The 23196-nt window shown below is 46.2% G+C and overlaps 1 protein-coding gene across 1 annotated transcript in view; it reads left to right on the forward strand.

Annotated features, from left to right (window-relative positions):
* The window catches only part of MERTK (MER proto-oncogene, tyrosine kinase), a 100036-nt gene that overhangs the window by 66587 nt on the left and 10253 nt on the right, over window positions 1-23196 (forward strand). Inside the window, exons 8-15 of the mRNA XM_036315859.1 lie at window positions 3005-3156; window positions 11526-11679; window positions 13958-14111; window positions 14802-14887; window positions 17488-17583; window positions 18275-18355; window positions 19248-19340; window positions 20391-20509. Coding sequence (XP_036171752.1) covers window positions 3005-3156; window positions 11526-11679; window positions 13958-14111; window positions 14802-14887; window positions 17488-17583; window positions 18275-18355; window positions 19248-19340; window positions 20391-20509 — 935 coding nt within the window. The remainder of the gene's footprint in view (window positions 1-3004; window positions 3157-11525; window positions 11680-13957; window positions 14112-14801; window positions 14888-17487; window positions 17584-18274; window positions 18356-19247; window positions 19341-20390; window positions 20510-23196) is intronic.

Here is a 23196-nt window from a genome sequence, read left to right on the forward strand (position 1 = left end):
TCCTGCACGACCCCCACTGGGGATTGAGCCCACAATCCGGGCTTGTGCCCTGACCGGGAATCGAACTGTGACCTCCTGGTTCATAGGTAAAAGCTACACCACTGAGCCTCACTGGCCGGGCTTGAGAATTTTTCTTATAATTTTTTTCTTTGAAAATCTCCTTCTATTTTTCTATTGTATTAGATTGTACATTAGATAGTTGCATTAGATAGTTGTTGGACCCCTTTGCTTCCTTAATTTTCTTTTCTCAAGTTGACCTTCTTTCTTTAATTTTTAGTCTACAGTTATGGAGGCTTACTTGATTTCTCTTCTAATTCTTTTATTAAACATTTAATTTTTTCTTACATTGCTAATTTCAAGAGCTTTCTATTTCATTGACAATTCTTTTTTTCAGTTCTCAAGTATGACAGCCTTTACCTATCTTTGGGCATATTAATTATCAGGTTGTATGTTGTTGTTGTAGTTTTCTCTAGTCCCCTAGAATGTCTCTATCTCCTTTGTGCTCTCTGTCCTGTGTGTTGTTTGCCTGGACATTCATGAAGGAGGCTTCCCTGACCTCTCCTGACCTCCCCCACTGTCCACTCCTTCTAAGAGTAGAGAACCAGCAATTTGGACATTAAGTGTAGGTGGGGTTTGTAGACGTCTCTGTCAGGTGATTGGTTGGTGACCTTAAGTGTTTAGGTTAGCATACTCCCAGGTATCAATATTGCTTTTCTTTTCTCTGAGACTGCTCACTTTCTCTAGAAAAGAAGTCTCCTGTTTGCTGCCTCATGAATAGAAACATGGCTGCCGATACTCTAGCAGCCAGGTGAGGTGGAGTCTTCCTCATTCAGGGCACAGACTTCCACTCATTTTTCCCCACTTGTCAGTCTGGCCTCTCTTGGTGCCTTCATTCTACTGGTGCCCCTAGTCCAGAGGCTTTTCAGTTCATAGAATAAGGTATCCTGTCTTTTGTGGGATTTGGGGGAGTTCCTGCCAGGTGTGTGGGAATAAGTTAGAGGAGTGACAAGGACTAAGTTCTTCCTAATCAAACTTTCAATCTTCCAGTTTTAATACCTGGGCCCACAACTTCTGAGCCTCTCCAGGTGCTTTTGGGAGAATCAGCTTGCTGAGTTCATTACACCTTCTTCGTCTCTTTTTCATCTGTCCAATATATGTTAAGACTTCTCTTCTCCTGTTGACTTCTCTTTACCTTATGAGTTTATACCGTTTTAAATTCCTTCCTTCGGAGGGAGCAGGTATAAAGACATGTTGAGTGGGCAACGTTTATCCATAAATCCCACAGCAGATTTGAAAGTATGTGACTCCTTTCCTAGGCACAGCTCACCTGTATGACATGTCCTGTGCTAAAATGCCTTCTAACTGCTCCTGGAATCAGCAGAGGCGAGGAAGGTTACAATACCCTTTTGTTTTCTTGTCAGATGTATCAGAAATATACTATTTAATCTCCCCTAAGTACTAGTACAGGCAGTTTTGGTCTATATTATTTAATTGTCTTCATACTTTCTCTCTAAATAAAACACTTTTTAAATTTCTAAAATGGATCAGTGATGCATACTTGTTGGCAATTTGATCTTTATCTCCATTAGATTATTTTTTCATATCAATACACGTGCTCTACCTAATTTGTTTTTGCTGACCAGATTCCATTGGAAAAGGTGTCAAAGTTTCTTATATCACAATTAGCATTATATTTATTCCTTTTTGTTTCTATTTTGTTTCAATGAATATAATACCACCCACAGCAGAATTTTTGTAGATTAAATTTCTGGAAATAAAATACTTGGTCAAAGAACGTATTTTCAGTTTTAATAGATGGAGCCAAGCTCTTCCCTCCCAAAAAAAGAATATAGTAATGACCTTGACCTATTTCCCAAATTACTTTGTACACACACACACACACACACACACACACACACACACATACAGACACATGCACACACTTTCTATTCCAAAGTGCTTTAACTTTTACTATCCTGTGTCCTTGTGAGAGGTAACAGACATCCTATATAATAAAAGCCTAGATGGCATCACGCCCTCGCGAGATGCCCTCGTGTGACGTCATCACAAGATGGCTGCACAAACAGCGGAGGCGGGGCCCAGTGGCCACTCCGCGCAGTGAGGTCTGGGGGTCCCGTGGCTCTGCACAGCGTGGAGGAGGCGGGTCCCGGCAGAGAAGGCAGGTCGAGGCAGGGGAGGGCAGTTGTGGGCGATCAGGCCGGCAGGCAGAAGCGGTTAGGGGAAGTCAGGCAGGCAGGCAGGCGAGCGTTTAGGAGCCAGTGGTCCTGAATTGTGAGAGGGACCTGTAGTCGGACATCCCCCAAGGGGTCCCAGATTGGAGAGGGTGCAGGCCAGGCTGAGAGACACCCCCCACACACACATACCATGCACGAATTTTGTGCACTGGGACTCTAGTTTTGATATAAAGTGGGTGTATGACTTAGCAGAATTTACTATGAAACAGAGAATGAAGACCTAAGTGTTACATTTTACACCTAGTCCAGTAATTAACATTTGACCCTCTGACCTCCAATAATGAAGTGTCTGACACATAAAGTAATTTCCTGATTGGTTAGTTCTGTTCAGCCCATCCGTCACTGCAGCTGTGCTTGAGTTCCCTGCCCTTTATGTCTCTCAGACCCAGACCTGATCTCCAGTCAGTTGGTTGACCTTCTGCCCCATAGGCTTCTGTTGGAGAACCCCGATCAAGTGTGTCTGTGTGTCTGCTTTGCTTCCCCGGGCAGAGTCCTTGAGCACCTCTCACCATCTTCCCTGCCTTCCTCTTCCTTATTCTTTTAGTTTAGAAAGGGCTGACTTTTTAAACTCATGTACTATCGCAATGGTCCTTCATGGAGAAGAGGGTGGAAATCTGCTCTTTGTCTCAGTCTCATGTGAGTGCTTCCCTAGAACATTCGAACATCAAACATTCAGAATCCAAAAAGAGAATGAGTATCTGTGTGCTTTTCTTTGTGGTTCTTCATCCTTCTCTCCTTGTCCTTTTTAGCCCCATCGGTATCACCTTTGAACGTCACTGTGTTTCTGAATGAATCTAGTAACAAGGTGGACGTCAGATGGATCGAGCCTCCAATTGAGCGGCAGGATGGGGACCTGGTGGGCTACTGGATATCTCACGTGTGGCAGAGTGCGGGTGCTTCCGTAAGTCTGAGCGCTGGCAGAGCGCGCTGTCTCCTCGGATTCGCTGGTTTAGAACTGTTTTAGAAGCTTTTGTTTTGCTGTGAGAATGCCAGGTGTTACTGAGTTAGACAAGACACCTTTTAGTGGGTTATGAAGAATGTCATAAAATTGGAGGTTATTGAACATCACAACATTCCAAGAAATCTTTGGGCCTCTCCTCATTCACTCATTCAGCTGTTCATTTACTGATTGAGTACTTACATGTAGAACTCATCTCTATTATCACCTGATTCTTACCTTTAGGGAGCGTGGCTCTTGTAGGAAGACGTGGAAACTACCCAGATAACCACCCCATACGGTTGAGAAGGTACAGGGCTTAGCAGGCCAGCCATTTATAGCCTCTTGAAATTCCTGGGGGCCCTTTTCTGAAGAAGACTGTCAGGGAAGAACCCAACCACCTAGAAAATAGCAAAGGGTAACCAGACTCTGAAGGAGAGGGCTCAGCAAGCAACAGGCCGTCTTGACACAGCTCCATAGGAGCGAAAGTAGACACATTTCTCAACTGACCAGAGCAAAGCAGTTGTCACGGCACAGCAGAGAGTTGGAGCGTCAGCCTGGTGGCACAGGTTCCCTGTCCCCAAGCTGCGTGGAACTGTGCCACTAAGGGTTCTCCGGTCAAGAGCTCGGCAATCTGAGCAGTGAGAACGAACAGCCCATGCTCTGTGCAGGTGCACGGTGGTCTCGCTGCGGCCACCTTGACCGACTTCACTGCCTACGTGACCAGCCCCAATGTGGCTCAGGGTCAGGGGGGGTTGGCCTTGCAGGTTGACCTCCTCAGCAAGGATGCTCAGGGCAGTGCTATGCCTCGCCTTGTTTCTGGGCTTGGAATAATCTTGACAGTTGACGATGGAGGAGTTCCAGATGGAGAAAGATCACGTGAGATGAGGCATAATGTGACAGCTTTGGGGGATCATGACTCACTCAAGGCCCTGAAACATGAATATTTTCAGGGGTATAGTGTGAGGGGAAACTGGATCAGGAGTCCTGGTATGCGTGGAGGGCTCTGGATGCTGGCCAGGGGTCTGATAGACTTTGGCAGATGGCAAGGGAGCCAATGAGAACCTTGAACTTAGGCAGCCAGTTTGAGGGTTGTGTGTTACGAAGATGGCTGATATGACTATTACTATTTTACATATAAGAAAATTGAATTTGTTAAAAGTAACCTCAGATCTGCCTCATTCCACCAGAGCATATTGCCAACGGGCAGGTCACTCAGCAGCTCCTCCTGCTGCTCACTGAGAAGAGCCCACGCTGCCCAGCAGTGTGACTGGGGAGAGGCACACTGGCTGGAAAAGGAAGGCCTGGGTCGAGAAGGGCACCCTCCACCCTGAAGGCAACCTTGATTGCTCTCCCTAAGCTCCTGATTTAAATATCAATCTCATCTAAAAATACCTTTCATACCAACATCCAGCTGAGTATGTGACAACGTATCTGTATTTGACCATGTACCTGGCTACCATCCTATATAATAAAAGGCTAATATGCAAATTGTCCCCTTGACCGGGAATTCAACCGGGAGTTTGACCAGGGGGTAGGGCCCCTCTCCCTGGCTGGCTCTGCCACTGATCAGCCCCACCCCCACCCCGATAGGGGGCAGGACCTGACCACCAACTGCCCACGGCCCCACCCCCTGCCAGCCCGGCCCCATTGGCCCCAATTGGGGCGGGTCAGCTGGACCCCACCCATGCACAAATTTGTGCACTGGGCCTCGAGTTAGCACATAAAATTAACCATCAGAATTGTCGTGACTGTTGATTGAGTACTAGCCTGTGCTGGGAACTGGGGGATACATGGAGGTGTCAGAATGTCAGATAGTTCTCGCCTTATCAGCGAAGATGGCAAGATCCTCCGTAGTTCAGTAAGGACTGTCTGGTGTAAATAGTAGTTTCATTGCATAATAGCAAAAAAAGGCAGAGGGGTCTACATGAGAAACTGACTGCTCCCTAAGTTCCAGCCAGTGCCCTTCCAGTGGGAGTGAGTTTTTTAGGCATGATGCCAGTCGAGCCAGAGGGACATTCTGACTTGGTTACTGTGAGGTGTAAAGATCACAGCTGTGTTGAGAATAAAGTCAGAAGTGTGGGGAATGCAGCTGAGTAATGAGGCCCGCGGGGAGAGGCGGGGGTGCAGGTCCCAGGCAGGCCCCTCCTCACTTGGGAGAGGGAGAGGGCTGAGGTCACTTGTACTCCTTTGTGACAGGGTAGACGCACTGGGTTCACCACCAGGACTCTCTCTTTACCACCATCACGAAGAGCCTCCTTGTTTCGTGTTTCACATTCCCGATGGATGTAACCCGGTGATGGGTCAGATTTTTGGCTTCCCGGTGGCATTTGTACAGGGCATCACATGAAAGTAACAGCTTCTTGGCAGGAGAGAGGGACGGGGAACAGCTGCACCCACAGATGATGTCTGAGCTCGTTTCAGTCATTTTCAATCTCACATCATCCAACTTTTACCAAAACTGCTATTTTCTAGTAGGATAGTTGAGACTTGTTTTCTTTCTTTTGTTGCCTCAGTTTACCTACCAGAAGCAGACTGTTGGACGCAATAGATGATGGAAGTAGAGGAGACGGGAAGAAGAGGGCTGAGAGTCCATGATCTCTCATGTCTCATAGTAAATGACTGCAGGCTGTTGTTTGTACCAGTGAAACCCTGCACTAGCGTTTCAGCTACAAGAGAAGGAGCTTCGCATTTCCTGGTCTTTTGTCCCAGAGCATGTGCAAGGTTCCTGTGGATTAACTGCATTTGCACCCTGACTGGGACAGGGGAGTCAAATCTTAGAGAAAATCTCCTTTTCACAAAGCTCAATTCTTAGGATAGTACATGAAGGCACAATCATTTTGTTTTGAGTCAATGGAATTTTTTCTTGCTTGGTTGGCAGAAGATAGTGATCATTGGCAGACATTTATGAGCAGGTCCTTTTTTTTCCCTCCTCTGGCGTGGATGATAGCTTCTTTATTATTATTATTATTATTATTATTATTATTATTTTTTATTTCAGAAAGGAAAGGAGAGGGAGAGAGATATAAACATCAATGATGAGAGAGAATCAATGATCGGCTACCTCATACACGTTCCCTACTGGGGATTGAGCCTGCAACTCCAGCATGTGCCCTGACCTGCTGGAAATCGAACCGTGACCTCCTAGTTCATAAGTCGAAGCTCTACCACTGAGCCATGCCAGTTGGGCTGATAGCTCCTCCTTTAGTGGGGGGCTTGAGCTGACGGGGCAGGAGTGCTGAAAGCCCTGTGGGTGACGCAGCACGGAGCCTAATGCACTCACTGCCATTAACACCCAGCTGGGCTGTGCATTCTCCCCCTTTGCTCAGATCATTCCCTCTGCAGGGAGGACAGTGCTGCCAGTTAGGGCGGTGACAGTTCCAATCACCACCTCCTTCGAGATGCTGGATCATCCCCGTGAGAAGGTCACTTGCATTGCGATCCTTCTGTACGTTGTGCATTGTGATGGTCTTGTGACAACAGACGCGTCTGTGGTTCACTTTACTGCAGACAAATCCTCTGATGCAGCTGAGCTTCCAGCTCAGGAACTGTAACGGGAGGCAAATAAAATATAAGGTCAGCCAACCCTGGGAGGAGCCTGACCTATGCATCCTTCACCTCTATTTCTCAAACACCCTTCATTTCTGAGGGGCAAGAGTTAGTCACAACTTCATCTCTCCTGGACTTTTATGTCTATTCCCTTCACCAGGTTAGGGAAGTTTTCCATTATTTTTTCACATAGGTTTTTAATTCCTTGCTCTCTTTCTTCTCCTTCTGGCACCCCCATGAATAATAGTACACTTGAAGTTGTCTCAGAGGCTCTTTATACTATCCTCATATATTTGGATTATTATTTTTTTTCTTGCTGTTCTGATAGGGTGTTTTCTGCTTCCTTATCTTCCAAATCTCTGACTTGATCCTTTACTTCTTCTACTCCTCTGCTAACTCCCTGTAATGTAGTCTTCATTTCTATTAGCATATTCTTCATTTATGACTCGTTATGTTTTCTAGTTCTGTTTTTATGTTTCCTCTCTCTTCGTTGAAGTTCATCTCCTCTTCCCCTAAGTTCATTGAGCAACCTTATAACCAGTGCTTTAAGCTCTGCATCTGGTAAATTGCTTGTCTCCATTTTGTTTAGTTCTTTTTCTAGAGTTTTGTTCTGTTCTTTCTTTTGAGATGTTTCTTTGTCTCCTCATTTTGGCAGTCTCCCTGTGTTTGTTTCTATGTATTAGGTAAAGCTGCTGTGTCACCCAGGCTTGGTAGAGGTGTCCTATAGGGTCCTGTGGCACAGCTTCATGATTATTTGAGCTGAGCACCCCAGGTGCACCCCCCCCCCCCAAATGTGGGCTGTACACCTTCCTGTTATAGTTGAGCATTAACTGCTGTTGACACATCCATGGGAGGGATTTACTCTCTGGCCGATTGGCTGAAAGGACTGGCTGTAACCACAGTGGAGGATCAGCCATGCAGGGGCCCACACCATCGAGCAGGACTTACTTCACAGGGACTTGGGTGCCTGCTGAGTCTGTCTCTTGAATGTGTTGCTTGTGGAGGTGGTTAGGAGGTGCTTTGTTGTGATCTGAAGCTATCCAGAAGGTGTGCTGGCTCTAGGGCCTCCCTGGTTATGCAGGCCAAGGTCAGCCGCTACCTGTGTCCTGCCAAGGACACTGGCATGAGCTAATCTGCAGTTGGCTGCTACTTGTACTGGGCTTGACGGTGAATGGGACAGTCTTTGATGAGTATGGACTAGTGTTTCTTATCTCATTCTCATTCGCATAAGGTATCAGTAGACCTTCTATGAGAAAATAATTCAGTAAGTAAATCAGTTTATAAAATATTACATATTATGTCCTTCCCTGAAGACCCAAGTGCCTACTGGCAAGTTCAAGGCTCTCTGATGTTCTGCAGTGAAGAGATATGTTTAACTTTGACGTGGGAATTGCCCAGATGTTAGGCACTCGATTTGATCCATGTCATTCTTATAGAGCTCATTGTTGTGGGATTGTGGCTCTAATGCTGGTTTTGCTGTGATTGGAAGGGTAGAGGTCTCGATCAGAGGGAAGTTTCATGGCAGATTATTATGGAGAAACAACTTCAAAGACCCAGGGGAGCCCCAGTGTGTTGGAAGATTCCTTCGCTGGCCTAGAACTCTGCCTCCTGACACGCTGCGCTCCTGGGTGTAGGCAAGTGCCCCTCCCTCTCCCTTCCCCCCATCCTCCCTCTCACTCAGTGTCTAAGGAGGGCAGAGCATTTGAACTGGTGTCATTTTTAGATATGGGGAATAGTCATGGTTCTTGTTAAGCCAGATAGAGGTCTCAAACACTTTAATCAAGGATCCGTCGAGGATGGTGCATTTTGCCTGGGGGAGAAACCTACAATGTGTTAAATGAATGTTACAGTTTGGGGAACAAGACAGCCTTGAATGATACAGGACAGCCTTGAGAGATACTACAAGGTCATTTCTGTGAGAAGGACTTACATATATAGGGAAAGAAGACCAGATACAGCACCTTGTGGGACATGGTATAGGAATTAAGAAATAGCCTTTGTGCAAGATCATGTGCTGAGTGTTTTCCATAAAGGAACTCACTTAGCCCTTGCAAAAACATGTTGAGGAAGACATTCCTCTTCTCAGTGTTCATTTGAGGAAGTTGAAGCTCAGAGATGTTGAGTAACTTTCCGAGAATCCCAAAGCTTAGAGGTGGTAGCACTGGGATCAGAACCCAGGTCTGGCTGACTCCAAAGACTGTATTTTTCAGAGCCTCCCTGCTCTTCCCCAGATGCCCTTGGTTTTCTTCATAATATAGTGTCTTGTTCAAATTCCATAGTGTGGCCTCTTAGCAGAAAGAAGTAAGGACAGGACGCATTTGAAGGTGTGAGAGTTTTGCATTGGTGCCTGTGAATTTGAACCCTTTTGAACAAGCTACCTTTGTTGTTGTAGCACGACAGAAGCTTTATCTGCTAGTCCTTGCCCGACTGAGTGTTACAGTTCTTTGAGGCAATAAAAAGGGCCATATTCTTAGAGTTACAAAGATAGGGTCGTGCCTTCTCACAGAGTAGAACATATTAAAGTCTTTTGATGGCTGAATAAAAGCACCACTGCGGTCGCCCTGATGAGTTAATACCCACGTGAGACACAAGACATCCTGTTCTGGAAGACATGCTCTTACATTCCCCAACAGGACAGTTCCACGGGTTTTATCTGCAAGTAAAGTTGTAATCAATGTCATACTATGCTTTCGATTTCATTTCCTGAAAACGCTCTTATATTTTAAGTCCTTGAGGATACGGGCCTGTGTTGGTGAAAAATGAAAGGTCATAAATGAGAACTACGCAGTCTGCACGGCCTGTGCCCATGACCAGACCAGCTCGTGCCAGGAACACGGCCCCACGTTCCGCGGTCGGCACCTGACACTGAGGGTGGCTCCTGCCTGGGTGGGATTTCAAATGGGTTTCTCTGTCCGCTTTAAAAATCAGAATTGAAATACTTGAGGATATGGATGTGGTCATGCCTCTCTTTATACACTTGGCATCAAAACAATGGATCAATGACATCACTTTTTAAAAAACAATAATATTTTAAAACTATATTGGAGGTTACCATTTAAGAATATTCTTAGAAAAAAATGCTAAGCCTCCACTAAAATGTTTATCATATATTTTTCTAATCACTACTTCAAAATCTATTGTAATCCCACCCCTAGAATGGGATAATTTTTATGTATTTCCAAAATGTGTGACCATAAGCCGTGCCTGCCATCACTTCCATACTTGGGGTTTCAGCATGATGACAACAGCCATGATGGTGGCCATCGCCACACTTGGGTGACATTTGCTCCAGGCAGCCGCCATTCCAAACACTTTACATGGATTATTAGCTCTTTACTCATTTAAGGGACAGGAGGTGAAAATGAGAAAGTCACTCCTCTGAAGAAAATTTTACCCTTTTCAACAGCATGGATGGACCTGGAGAACATTATGCTAAGTGAAATAAGCCAGTCAGAGAAAGACAAGCGTCATATGATTTCACTCATATGTGGAGTTTGATGGACAAAATAAACAAACAAAAAACAGAGACAGACTCATAGATAGAGAACAAACTGACAGCTCTGGGGGTTAGGGAGTTGGAGTGGGTGGGAGGGATTGAGTAAGAAAGAAAGAAAAAAGGGAACTCATGAGAATGGACAACAGCATGGTGATTGCTGTGGTGGGGAGGAGGGGGATGGGTTTTGTTAATACTCACCAGAGGATATTTTTCCCATTGACTTTTAGAGAGAGTGGAAGAGGAGGGGAGGGGGCGATAGAGAGAAACATCCATGTAAGAGAGACACATCTATTGGTTGCCTCCGGCACGTGCCCCAACCAGGCTGGGATCCAGCCTGCAACCGAGGTTCATGCCTTTGACCAGGAATTGAACCTGAGAACCTCCAGTGTGCAGGCTGACACTCTAACCACTTACCCACACCAGCCATGGCTAGGGATTTAATTCTTTCTCAGTTACCCATTTCCTCTTATTTTGAGCTAATTTCTCTCATACACGAAGTCTTGTTTTTGAGGCTTTGTAGACAAAAAGTACCCATGTTCCTGGTCAGGCAGAAGGTCTTGTACATTGAAGAGCTGTGAGGTGCTAAACTCTGAAGTAGATGCATTTTCCTCATAGCCTGCCTGACTCACGCAGGGCAGGGCTGCAGGATGTGGGCTTGGACCAGGGAGTTACTAGGACTCTCTGATGATTTTCTGTCCTTCACAAATTAGAGAATGGCCAGCTAACCCATCATCAAAACTAGGTTTGGTACTGACTTGTACCGAGTAGTAAATAAATCCTGCAAATCTAACGCACAGTACGTGAATATAGACAACAATATCCTATATAATAAAAGGCCAGTATGCAAATTGACCAAAATGGCAGAACGACCAGAATGACCGCTCGACCAGTCACTATGAGGTGCACTGACCACCTCTTGGTCCCTTTCCCCAGCTGGCAGGTTCCGATCACCTGATGGTGAACTGGGAATGGGGTGGGTGGCAAGGGATGTGGGCAGTGCTAGGCCACGGCCCCCGCCTAGCTGGTCGCCCCACACACAGAGAGCGACCCGTGGCGGGGGCAGGGCCAGCGAGCGGGCAGAACAGCCGACCTGCATCCCTGTGTCCCTGTGTCACTGCCCTTTTGTTCTATTGGCTGTGGCCCGAGTGAGGAAGGACGCTGTGGAATCATGGCCACTGGCCCCTGGGATGTGGTGGGAGGACTCCCTCAGGAGGAACTGTGGTGGAACAGGCCACGTGCCCCAGGCAGCTTAGCGTTTCATTTCCTTTACTTCCTTGTCTGTCCCCAGGAAGAGCTGTCTGAGGAAGTCGGCCAGGATGGCAGCCATGCTCAGATCCCCGTTCACGTCCACAATGCCACATGCACAGTGAGGATCGCCGCAGTCACCACAGGAGGGGTCGGGCCTTTCAGTGACCCCGTGAAAATATTCGTCCCTGCACACGGTGAGAGCCGGGCTCCCTCAGCTGCTGGAGCCGTGCGTCCAGGCAGCACACAGATGGCCAGCTGGGGGATGGACAGCTGGCTTAGGGCTGAACCATAAAGACCCGTTTGCCATGGTAAAGAAACTCGATAGGGCCACACCTCAGCGTGAGAGGCCTCCACTAGCGTGACTACGAGTGGTTCTAACTTACGAGGAGGATCAGTCCGCTCAGGGTTTGACTTGGTTTCCTGAAAGTGGTTAAATGAGGTGTGCCGACGGAATGTTGGCAAGGCAGTGTGGCTGACCCTTCACTCTCTAGAACTGATAGTTGTTATGCTGTTTTAACCAGTGCTGCTTGTCCCATTGTTGCCCGTTCAGGCCTGAGGCAGCTTCATGATCGCTCAGTCCAGAACATGCAGGGTTTCTTGCAGAAGCCGCCCACCGACGACCCTGGGCTCCCTGAGCTAAATGCCCGGCCTTGCATTATGGGTCCTGCCTATCGTTGGAGTGTTCTTTGTCAAGGGGGTCACCGCGTACCCCAAGTGGCCCAAACACTGTGCTTACTTCCATAGATGAGGGGAGCCAGCTTTGTTCTGACTGTGTCCGGCCCTGGGTTGTTTGATGTTAAACTGGTGTCATCAGTTCCATGCACAGGCATCTATGTATATCAGTGTGACCTGTGTGTTTACAAGTCCTTGCAAGCACAGCTTTTGTACTCAGAGCAAACGGAACTTTGAGCAGACTGGTGAGTCCCTGATGGTCTCCTCCAGAGACTCTCTCATATGCTTTCCCTTAAGTGCAGAATTGGAGTCATATATCAGGCCCAGCAGCCCATAGCCTCTGCACCGGGGACCATTAGTAACTGGTGATGGGGACACCAGGCTTACCTGCCTGGTAGAAATTCACAGTCAACAAGATTCCGATTCTAAATGCACAGGTTAAAAAGTCAGACTTTACACCCTGGCCAGTGTTTCCCAGTGGTTAGAGAACAGCTGGAGCACCGAAGGGTCATGGGTTTGATTCCCCATCAGGGGCACATACCTGGGTTGCGGGTTTGCTCCCTGCCCCCGGTTAGGGCACCTGCGGGAGGCAGCTGGTTGATGTGTCTCAGTTGCATCAATGTTTCTCTCTCACTCTCTCTCTCTCTCCCTCCCTCCCTCCTTTCCTTCCACTCTCGCTGAAGAATAATGGGAAAAAATATCCTCAGGTGAGGATTAACAATAACAAAAAGTCAGAATTACAAAAGCTTTGCTACGCTGGCAGTCCTTGCTTGGCACGATTCCAATATGCATGCATTTCAGTTACCATTGTTCAGTGAAATAACTTCGTTCCTTCACAATATGGTTCAAATGTGAGCTACCATCGTATGTTAACTGTGAGACCTGCATAAAACACACACTTCGCTGCCGGCTCCTCAGTGCACAAATCCACATAACTAATAGGCTCCTCGTGACCACAGTCGGTGTGCTACTTCTCAGAGTCTGTTCGTGGCTGGTCACTGTACTTGCATGATTCAGTTCACTCACATCCAAGACATATCACCGTGCTGCCCCCTTCCGTAAGTGACAAACCCACGTGACATCTGCACAAAAATGGAGATGTGGAAGAGAGTTGGCGATCAAAGATGAAAGTGTAGTAAAGAAAGGAAAAATGAGCTGCAGTGAAATTTGAGTTGAATGTGTGTGGAATTATGGAAGAAAGAGCTCACAGATTCTTAGATCCACAGCCAGGGACTGGTGAGCTTGCCCACATGAATGAAGTGATTGTACCCAAAAGGAGGGAGATGTTCCCGACGGAGGTACCCCGGCAAAGATCTTCACACGAAGGAACTCTGAGAGGTACTATAGCCTTGAAAGCACAAAGGATAAGTTGTCGGAAGCAGATCCGAACTTACAATGGAGCATGACAACGCGCAGGCACAGAAAGTAGATTCTGTCCTCGTCACAAGTTACACACTGGCAGTCCGGCCAGCCCTGTTCACACCACTCTTGATACGTGTTTACAAAGAAATAACGGTGCCTAATGCTCAGTGTTTCCAGTGTGTGAGTTACAGTAGACCAGGTGAATGTTAATTTGACCATGTCACTTCCGTATACCTTCGTTGCTGACATGGTTACCATTGATGCCTGAGACCCCTACACAGTCTCAGCAAGGACTGCCTATGTTTCTGGGTCACGGAATCCTGAGGGGCCGGTTCTGAAGCTTATGATTACCTGCTCTTCCCCATTATAAGCCAGTGTTTCCTGTGTGTTTCGGATCCCAGGAGATGTTCTGAATTGCTTCCATTGGCTTTTTCTCAGGTTGGGTAGATCTGGCCCCCTCATCAGCTCCAACACCTGGCAGTACAGACCCCGTGCTCATCGTCCTCGGCTGCTTCTGCGGATTTATTCTGATTGGGCTGGTTTTGTATGTTTCTCTGGCCATCAGAAAAAGAGTCCAGGAGACGAGGTTTGGGTAAGTGCCCCAGTTAAAACATGTTTTGTTTGGCTCTGGCCTGTGTTGCTCAGTAGTTAGAGCGTTGGCCCATGCCCCAAAGGGTAGTGGGTTCGATTCTCAATCAAGGGCATGTTCGATCTCCAGCCCTGGTTGGAGTGCAGTTGGGAGGCAACCAATCGATGTGTCGCTCTCACATCGATGCTTCTCTCTCTCTCTCTCCCTCCTTCCCTTCCACTCTCTCTAAAATACCAATGGAAGAAATATCCTCGGGTGAGGATTAACAATAAAAAATGTTCTCTTCAGTGGTGTCGATGAGATAGATGGTTATGCCGAGTGACAATGCCTGTCCTGCCGGCCGGCTCCTCGGTGTTCTGAGAGCCCTGTCTGTGCTCTCTGGGCGGGCAGCGCCCTCACTGAGGCCAGTGCCACAGGCAGCCTATAGGGAAAGCCAGCCCGGAGGGGTCTGCACAGAGAAGATCATCAACGGGCCTTCGCTGCTCAAACTCCGTTGCTGTTAAATGAGCACTTTGATTAGAAGCCTTTAAATTGACGCTTAATTATGCACAAAAATAAAACAGAATATGTATGCACCAATAATGAGAAGGAAATTCACCAAAGCATTAGCAATTCTGTAATTGTGGGTGATCCCGTGGTTTTTTTGTTTCCTGTGTTTTACACATTTTCTGAGCTGTCTGTTTTGTTCACCAGGAACGCCTTCACGGGCGAGGACGTGGAACTGGTGGTCAATTACACAGCAAAGAAGTCCTTCAGTCGGCGAGCCATCGAACTCACATGTAAGTTGACTTCCATTTCTCTTTTCCGGCAAAAGTTAAAATAGTTAAGAGCAAAGAAAGAACAACAGAATCCTTGACAGATTTCTCACAAAAGCCAAAGGCATCAAAGAATCAATACCGTCACCCTGCAAGATGTGTTCAGCAAGCGGCAAGTAGGTAGTCAGACATGACCCTGTGCATCCTTGCCGGCCAGCTTCCTGGAAATCTGGGGTGAAGTAGATGGGGTGACAGCCTCCAGATGCCTTGAAAAGTGGCAGGAGATGTGGGTAGAGGTCAGGGGTTTAAAGGAAACGGCAAAACAACTGACCATCTCAGAGCTTTTCATTTCCTGGCCCCCAACTCAGAACGATTTGCTGACACCCTTGGTATCAATTATGGTTTGGGCTTTGCTGACTCAGAGTGGGCGTTCTTCTCGTTGACCAGTGGGAATAAACACATAGTTCTGTGTTCTCGAATAATTTCAGAAATTGTGTAGAAAGTGTTATAGGCATCTCTCACTGACACCAGAGAGGTGTTACCAGACAAGACAGGACAGCCCCAGGAGCCAGTGGGAGAGGGCTGTCCTCACCCTTGATCCTTGTCTTCTCATATAAATGAATTGGCATTGTGAAAAGCCAATTTAGAAGAAGAAAAAAGGGGGGTGGGAAGAAAAGCCAATTTATTAAAGCAATGAAAGCATGCATCTTTATTGAATAAAGCAGAAACAAAGCAAGCAAACCTATACATCTGGCTTATGAAGCACAGACAGGCTCTCAGCTCATCTGAAAAGCAGGTTGGGTGGGGGTCTGAGGGGTTATATACCTCCCTGTCTATAGGTCTCAGAATTCCTCTGCTGACTATTTTGGTGCAGATTAATTCTCCAGGTCCCCTTTTTCACTTTGTTTACTTTGTTGTGGCCTTCCCAGAATTCAAGAGAAGAATCTGGCAACTTTATCTTACCAAGCCTTGTGACTGCTGGCTTCTCTGCTTAGGGAGTAAATGGCCCTTTTTTCCTTTCTCCTTTCTCCCTCCCTTTCTGCATTCTCTCATTAGGGAGGTTTTTAACCATTTGCTCTGTGTCCTTGACTGGGGTGGATAATGGCTTGTTAGTTACAAGCTGGCTGCTAATTGCCCCGCAGTTTGGCCTTGTTTTAACTTTGCTGTCTCAGTTTGCCTATTCTTCCTGCCCTGAATCCTGCAACAAAAGTATGTGCAAAGACTTTCATATTTAAGCTTCTGGATGTTTGCTAAAACACCAAAATAACAAGCCAGATATAAGAACAATGGTATATAGGTTGCTATGAAATAAAAACTTGGGTGATATAGAATGTTACAATTTCCTTCCTTTTCTAATCTAGAAGTTTGACTTTTAGGTGTTATTATATTTTTTAAGTGTTTTTATTGATTTTTGAGAGAGAGAGAGAGAGAGAGGAAGGAACGGAGGGAGGGGAGAGAGAGAGATGAGAGAGACATCGATTGGCTGCCTCCAGCATGGGCTTGATCCTCGAGCTCACAACCCGGGCCTGTGCCCTGATGGGGAATTGAACCGTGACCTCCTGGTTCATGGGTCAACACTCAACCATTGAGCCACACCCACTGAGCAGATATTCTTACATTTTAAAAAATTCTTAATTTACATCAATTTTTTTTCTATATTGGAGGACCATTTGGGTAACATTTTTTTACCGAGAGCTAAAATGTTCAGATTATCCACATGGTTTTTGTTGTTGTTTTGTTTTTAATATATTTTTATTGATTTCAGAGAGGAAGGAAATGGGAGAGAGAGAAACATTAATGATGAGAGAGAATCATTGATCAGCTGCCTCCTGCACACCACTGGGGATCGAGCCTGCTTCCAGGGCATGTGCTCTGTCCAGGAGGGAATCGAACCGTGACCTCCTGGTTCATAGGTTCAACCACTGAGCAACACCAGCAGGGCTGTTGTTATTTTCTTCCAAAGCCTTGCTCATTGCCTTTCGGGGGCACAAACGGAGTCATTTGCCAAGTAGTCGTTGAATGGGTCTCCCTCCCCTGGTTAATGGTTCTTATTGGTAACACTTCCTGTCAGTGCTGCACCTTATTACAGAAGATCTTGTTCTCCATGCCATCACACTGGCATGTCAGTGTGATGAGGCTCATGTACCACAGCAGCTTGTGCTCTGTGTTTCAGCTTGTGCTCTTGGTTTCTGCGCCTCCTTCCCTGGCAGGGAGGAAGGGAAGTGCCCCAGGCTCCTTTGTGACCTGTCCTTAGGGATGTAACAGTAAATACTCCACTAGGAAACACCTATTGACTTCTCTTCCTCACCCCTAGTCAGGGCTGAACCTTCCCAGCAGGAAGCTGATTGCCAGTTACTGATACTGCACGTGGGAAGGACAAATGAGGTTGTGATTTTTAGAAATTTTCAGAGTTAATCTTGCCTGAAGGGTTCATTTTATCCGCTGTAATCATAGTAGTATTAAGTGTGATATTTTATTACTGGTATTTGGGGGAGAAGAGCCTTGGGGTATAACATGGAGAAAGCATTTAACTATTTGATGGGGCTTTATATATCATTTTAATTATATTCCAGTGAAGGGAAGCACACTGACCACTCATATGTCCCCTGTCACTTCTTTCACAGTAAGCAGCTTGGGAGTCAGCGAGGAGCTGCAGCGTAAGCTGGAAGATGTTATGATTGACAGGAACCTTCTAATTCTTGGAAAAATTCTGGGTGAAGGTAAACAGTTTAATTCTTTTAAAATGTGGGATAAGAAAGTAAGCAGTTCACAGTAATTTTTAAAAATACAGATTTGTTACATAAAATACCATTTTGTGACTTTAAATGATAATACAAAGAGTTCTATTTTATCATTTAAAATGAAAAAGTGAATAGTGATTTTTGAAACTAAGATTGGGCATGAATGGGGCTCTGTAGTGCCTAGCACACGCAGTAGGCCTTGAAAATATGAATTCCCTTCCTCCACTGAAAAGCATGTAATTCACTGGTTGGCTTCCTATATCATTTACATTTATCCCTCTAGTTCTCAAGTTTATAATTCCTGGCACCTTCCTGGTTAAATAGGGACAAGGGTGCACATACATATTTAATCTGTCAACCTGATATTCTGGTGTTAGGATGAATGATGATGGTGTTCAGAGTTTCTACTTTATGAATTTCAAAAACACTCCCCATGTTGTCCTGTAATAAAGTGGTGATCTGAGCTAAACCCAAGCCAGCCTCGGTGCGACAAGCGGGAGGTTAGTTCCTGGCTTCTGCCCTGGGTTTCGAGTGCGGATGGCCTGGCCGCTCTGCCTGCTGCTGTGTATGGGTCCTCGGGCCACATGAGAACGTGCCTCTGGCCTGTGGTGTTTCTGTGGTCAGGAGAGATTCTGCACAAGGTCCGCACAGCTGTGGTTTTACTTCACAGGAGAGTTTGGGTCTGTCATGGAAGGAAGTCTTAGTCAACAGGATGGAACTTCCGAGAAAGTGGCCGTGAAGACCATGAAACGTGAGTTACCTGTCACCCACGAAACCCGTTCTAGGCTTAAGCATTAAGTACGTTCATATTATTGTGCAGCCGTTACCACCATCATCTCCTGAATTTTTTCGGCTTACAAAACTGAAACTTGGTTGGTTAAACAGCTCTTGATCCCCTAGCTCTCCCCTTGTACTTCTGTCTGTGAATTAGACTGCCCTGCGTACCTCATACAAGTTGACCACACAGTGTGTGTCCCTGTCACTAACTAATGTCACTTAGCCTAGTGGAGATTTTTAAATGTCTCTCTTAAGTTGCTTTAATTCCAGAAACTTGGTATGAAAGTGTCTCTAGTTCACAAGGCAGGGCTGAGCAGCCAGACTCAAGCTCTGATGGAGAGAGGCATGTGTCCCTTCTTTCTTTAAGGCCAAACTGATTGCAACAGTTTGGATTTGATATTAGTTTTTAAAACTAATATACTTTAATTATTAGAGCAGTTTTAGGGCTACAGAAACACTGGGCAGCAAGTACAGAGTTCCCATGTGTCCTCGCCACACACAGCCCCCTATCATAAACATCTTGCATTAGTGTGGTGCAGTTTTTACAGTTGACGAATCCGTATTCATACGTTAATGACTGGCATCCATAGGCTACATTAGGGTTCACCCTGTGTTGTACATTCTGTGGGTTTGACAAGTGCATAATGTCATGTGTCCACTGTCACAGTGTCCTACAGATGTTTCACCCTAAAATCGCCTGTGCTCCCCTTCTTTACCCCTGCCCAGCCCCTGACAACCACTCATGTATTTGCTATTGCCACAGTTTTGTCTTTTCCTGACTTTACTTAGAGAGAACAGAATTGCTGCTGCCCCTCCCCTCATGGAGCATGTTAACTGTGCCTGAGGTTTCCCATCTCTTCTTTCAGTGGACAACTTTTCCCAGCGAGAGATCGAGGAGTTCCTCAGCGAGGCCGCATGCATGAAAGACTTCAGCCACCCCAACGTCATCCGGCTCCTAGGTACCTGGAGAAAGGCAGGCCTGGTGGCCAGAGGGGCTCAGCGCATCCACTCTGTGCCAAAGGGAAACCTGGTATAACCCACGGTGATTTACAACCTGGGGTTTCTTCACCCAAAAGGCTTCTCCTTACAGTTAACATTTTCGGAGGCTTATGGTAAAAGTGCGTAAAAATGGGACGTGATTTAATGTCAGAATTTGGCTTTTAGCATCATTAGCTAAAAAACACCGAATGGGGAGATCGGGTTCCAGTGGTTGCTGTTTAAGCGACACTGTTCCGAGAGGGAGAGCAGCCTGAGAATAACAATGTTCTGACGACTTATTTTTGCTGCCCTGCCATCTAATAAATGCTAAAGTCTTTGGGGAGCTTTCAGAGTGTCTTTGACACTCAAGGGAGATGTGAAAACTAATCTTTGGATATAAGATGATGTCAAAGAAATGAGTGTTACTCATTGGCAGCTCTTGACTTCAGCAGACCGAGAACAATCGTGCTTTGTAATTGCACCACAATGTGCAAGAGCTCTGCAAGCCCGGTGTCAGGTGACAGCTCTCCTTCTAGAATTGCATGGTAAATGGGTTGCAGCTTTGCCCGTGTGTAACTGTTAAAATTTAGGGATGTGGATTCTACCTCAAAATACTTTTCGTAGTTTAAGCATTTGGCTTCAGCGCACGTCTTCATACGATGAAGCGTTTCACTGTCACATGAGATGAGTTTGCTTCTTGAATTCTGATGCAGTCCCTGCCCCTCACTTGGAATCAATTTAATGAAAACTCACCAGGTCTCTGCGAGGCTCTACTTGTGATAGACTAATTTTTGAGCACTCTCATGCAAAGACTGGCCCTAACCTGAAAGAAAGAAAAAAAAAATACCAAGATGTGGACCCAGGGTGCGTTCAGTATTCTTGAACTCGGCGTGTGAGTTACGAGCGTTTGTTTTTTTAACTGTTCACTTGGGCGCACGTGGTTTCAATTTGGCCCAGGCTCCTGCCCTGCGTGCTTTTTCCGGTCGCTGCTAACAGGGGCTCTTTGTAAGGAACTCTGCTCTTAATTTCAGGTGTGTGTATAGAAATGGGCTCTCAAGGCACCCCGAAGCCCATGGTGATTTTACCCTTCATGAAATACGGCGACCTACATACCTACTTACTCTATTCCCGACTGGAGACAGGATCAAAGGTAATGAATTCCCGCTGCCTTGCCTCTGGACACTTGACAAGGCCTGGGCAAACTCAGCATCTGACCTTGAATATGAAGGAGGGAGCGCAAGGACTCGAGCCTTTGTTTGGTGCTCCCTGTGCACCCTAGGGGTTGCAACGGGGTATCCGCCTTCACGGCAGGTCTCCTCCTGGTCCTGTTATTCCTGTTTATGGGGGAGGAAGTCAGCTGGGAGCACACTCTTAGGCCCCTCACACTGGAGCCAGGGGCCCCTTGTGATGTCGGGGTGGCCTCTTTCTTTTGAAGTTGCCTCTCTAGTGTGTTCACTCTGAAATCCCTGCGTGCGGGACCTGTCTCGGTTTTCAGAGGGAAGGTGCCCTGAACTGTTTTTCAGAGACACTGAGGGTGAACTTAATCCACCCGTCTTTCTTTCTTGTTTTGTTAACCCTCACCCGAGGATATTTCTTTCTTTCTTTTTAAATATATTATATTGATTTTTTTACAGAGAGGAAGGGAGAGGAATAGAGAGTTAGAAACATCGATGAGAGAGAAACATCCATCAGCTGCCTCCTGCACACCCCTTACTGGGGATGTGCCCACAACCCAGGTACATGCCCTTGACCGGAATCAAACCTGGGACCCTTCAGTCCGCAGGCCGACACTCTATCCACTGAGCCAAACTGGTCAGGGCCCAAGGATATTTCTACCATTGATTTTTAGAGAGAGTAGAACAGAGAGAGGGGGCAGAGGGATGGAGAGAAAGAGAAACACCTATGAGAGAGATACACTGATTGGTTGCCTCCTACACATGCCCCAACCAGGGCCGGGGATTGAACCCGCAATCCAGGTATGTGTCCTTGACCAGGAATTGAACCCATGACCCTTCCGTGTTGGGGCTGATTCTCTAACCACTGAGCCCCACCAGCCGGGGCCCATCTTTCTTTTTATCCTTGGAAATGGAAATCATGTTGGTTGCTGTAGCTTTATTGTAAGCCTTAAAAACGGGTACTGTGATTCCTCCAGATTTATTCTACTTTCCAGAATTGTTTTTAGCTTTTCTAGTTCTGTTGCCCTTCCATATAATTAGAGAATCAGCTTGTGTATACCAAGAGAAACCAGTACACAGCATTTTACTGACTAATGAATAGTTTCTATTTGCAAAAATACAAGTGTATCTCCAGTGTTGGAAGGTAACTCCCATGTATACATTTGCAGCCATAGGTAATGCTGGAAGTCACAAAATGCATAGAGAAACCGGAACGTCAGGCTTTTATTCAGGTCTTCGCTGTCTGTTCAGTCAGTTGGGGGAATAAGCACTTTCTGTTCTGCTGGTGTGGCAGGACTCGGGCTCGGTTACATAGCGTGCTCCTCCAGCAGGGCCTCAGTGCCTCCTGTCCTCATCTCCCCTCCATGAATACAGGCTATCATTTCCTTTATTGAGATCTTTAGAGTCTTTCATTTTGTACTTGTCAGAGTGTAAGTTTTGTACTTCTTTTGTTAAAGTTATTCCTAAGTATTTTATTTTTTATTCTTTTGTAGATAAAATTGTTTCGATTTAATTTTCAGAAAGAGTGTTCATTTCTAGTCTATGGAACTACATTGATTTTTTGTATATCGATCTAGAGTCCTGTAACTTTGTTGAACTCATTTATTAGTCCTACCACGCAATTTCTTTTTTAAAAATAATTTTTATTGATTTTTTTTCTTTAGAGCGAGAGGAAGGGAGAGAGAGAAACATCCATTAGTTGCTTTCAGCACGCACCCTGACTGGTTATTGAATCCGAAACCTGGGCATGTGCCCTGACTGAGAATAGAACCGGTACCCGCTCAGTGCACGGGACAATGCTCCACTAACTGAGCCACACCAGCCACGCCCACACAATTATCTTTTAAATAACTTTGGTCACAGTTTGCAAGAATGAAATCATTGTTCGAGGAAAACATAACACAGATGAATAGTACCTGATACTCATCTCCATGAATATTAGCAGACTTGATATTTCTTAAAACCCAAATCCTTTCCTGGAAATTAGCATTCAGAAAATTAAAGCCCCAGCTATACAGAACACAGGTATAGGACTTCCAAGTCTCCCTGATCTGTTTATGTTCTCTTTAACAAGTCCATTATGTAAAGGTAAAACATAATTAAAGCATTTTATTGTACATACAACGTGTGACCGACATGGGTCTTGACACGGAGATATAAAGCATTAAAAATTCAGGGCTTGATTCTCACCACGTTGGAAAACTCGTGCCGTACGGAATGAGTCATGACAAATGCAGTGTGCTGGGAAAGTGTGTTGTGGGTGGACCTGCTTGTGGTGGCCAGGAAGTCGTCAGCCCTTCATGCAGTGTCTGCAGAGAACACTGCCTCTGTCGTCATCCTCAGAATCAGCTCCAACCCGGATGGTCTCTTAACACAGCAGCGTGCGTGCGTTCACGCCGTGGAGAAAACGCTAGGCTGCTGACATTACAGGGGGTCCCAAGAAACACAAATGAAAATTCCTGTGGTAAGGGCCCAAGACCATCCTAATTTCTCTCTAAAAGAAAACTATCTTTTCAAAACATTTCAAAGGGATAGCAGATGTGGGTGCACAATTGGACAGCTACTTTAAAGTGGGCTTTTTGCCTCAAAACATTAGAAAACCCCACCCTCAAAAGCCAGCGCCCCCCCCCCCCCCCCCCCCGTGTGGCATGGGTGCTTGGTC

The sequence above is a fragment of the Myotis myotis genome, unplaced genomic scaffold, assembly GCF_014108235.1.
Source record: "Myotis myotis isolate mMyoMyo1 unplaced genomic scaffold, mMyoMyo1.p scaffold_m19_p_62, whole genome shotgun sequence".
NCBI classification, from domain to species: Eukaryota; Metazoa; Chordata; class Mammalia; order Chiroptera; family Vespertilionidae; genus Myotis; species Myotis myotis.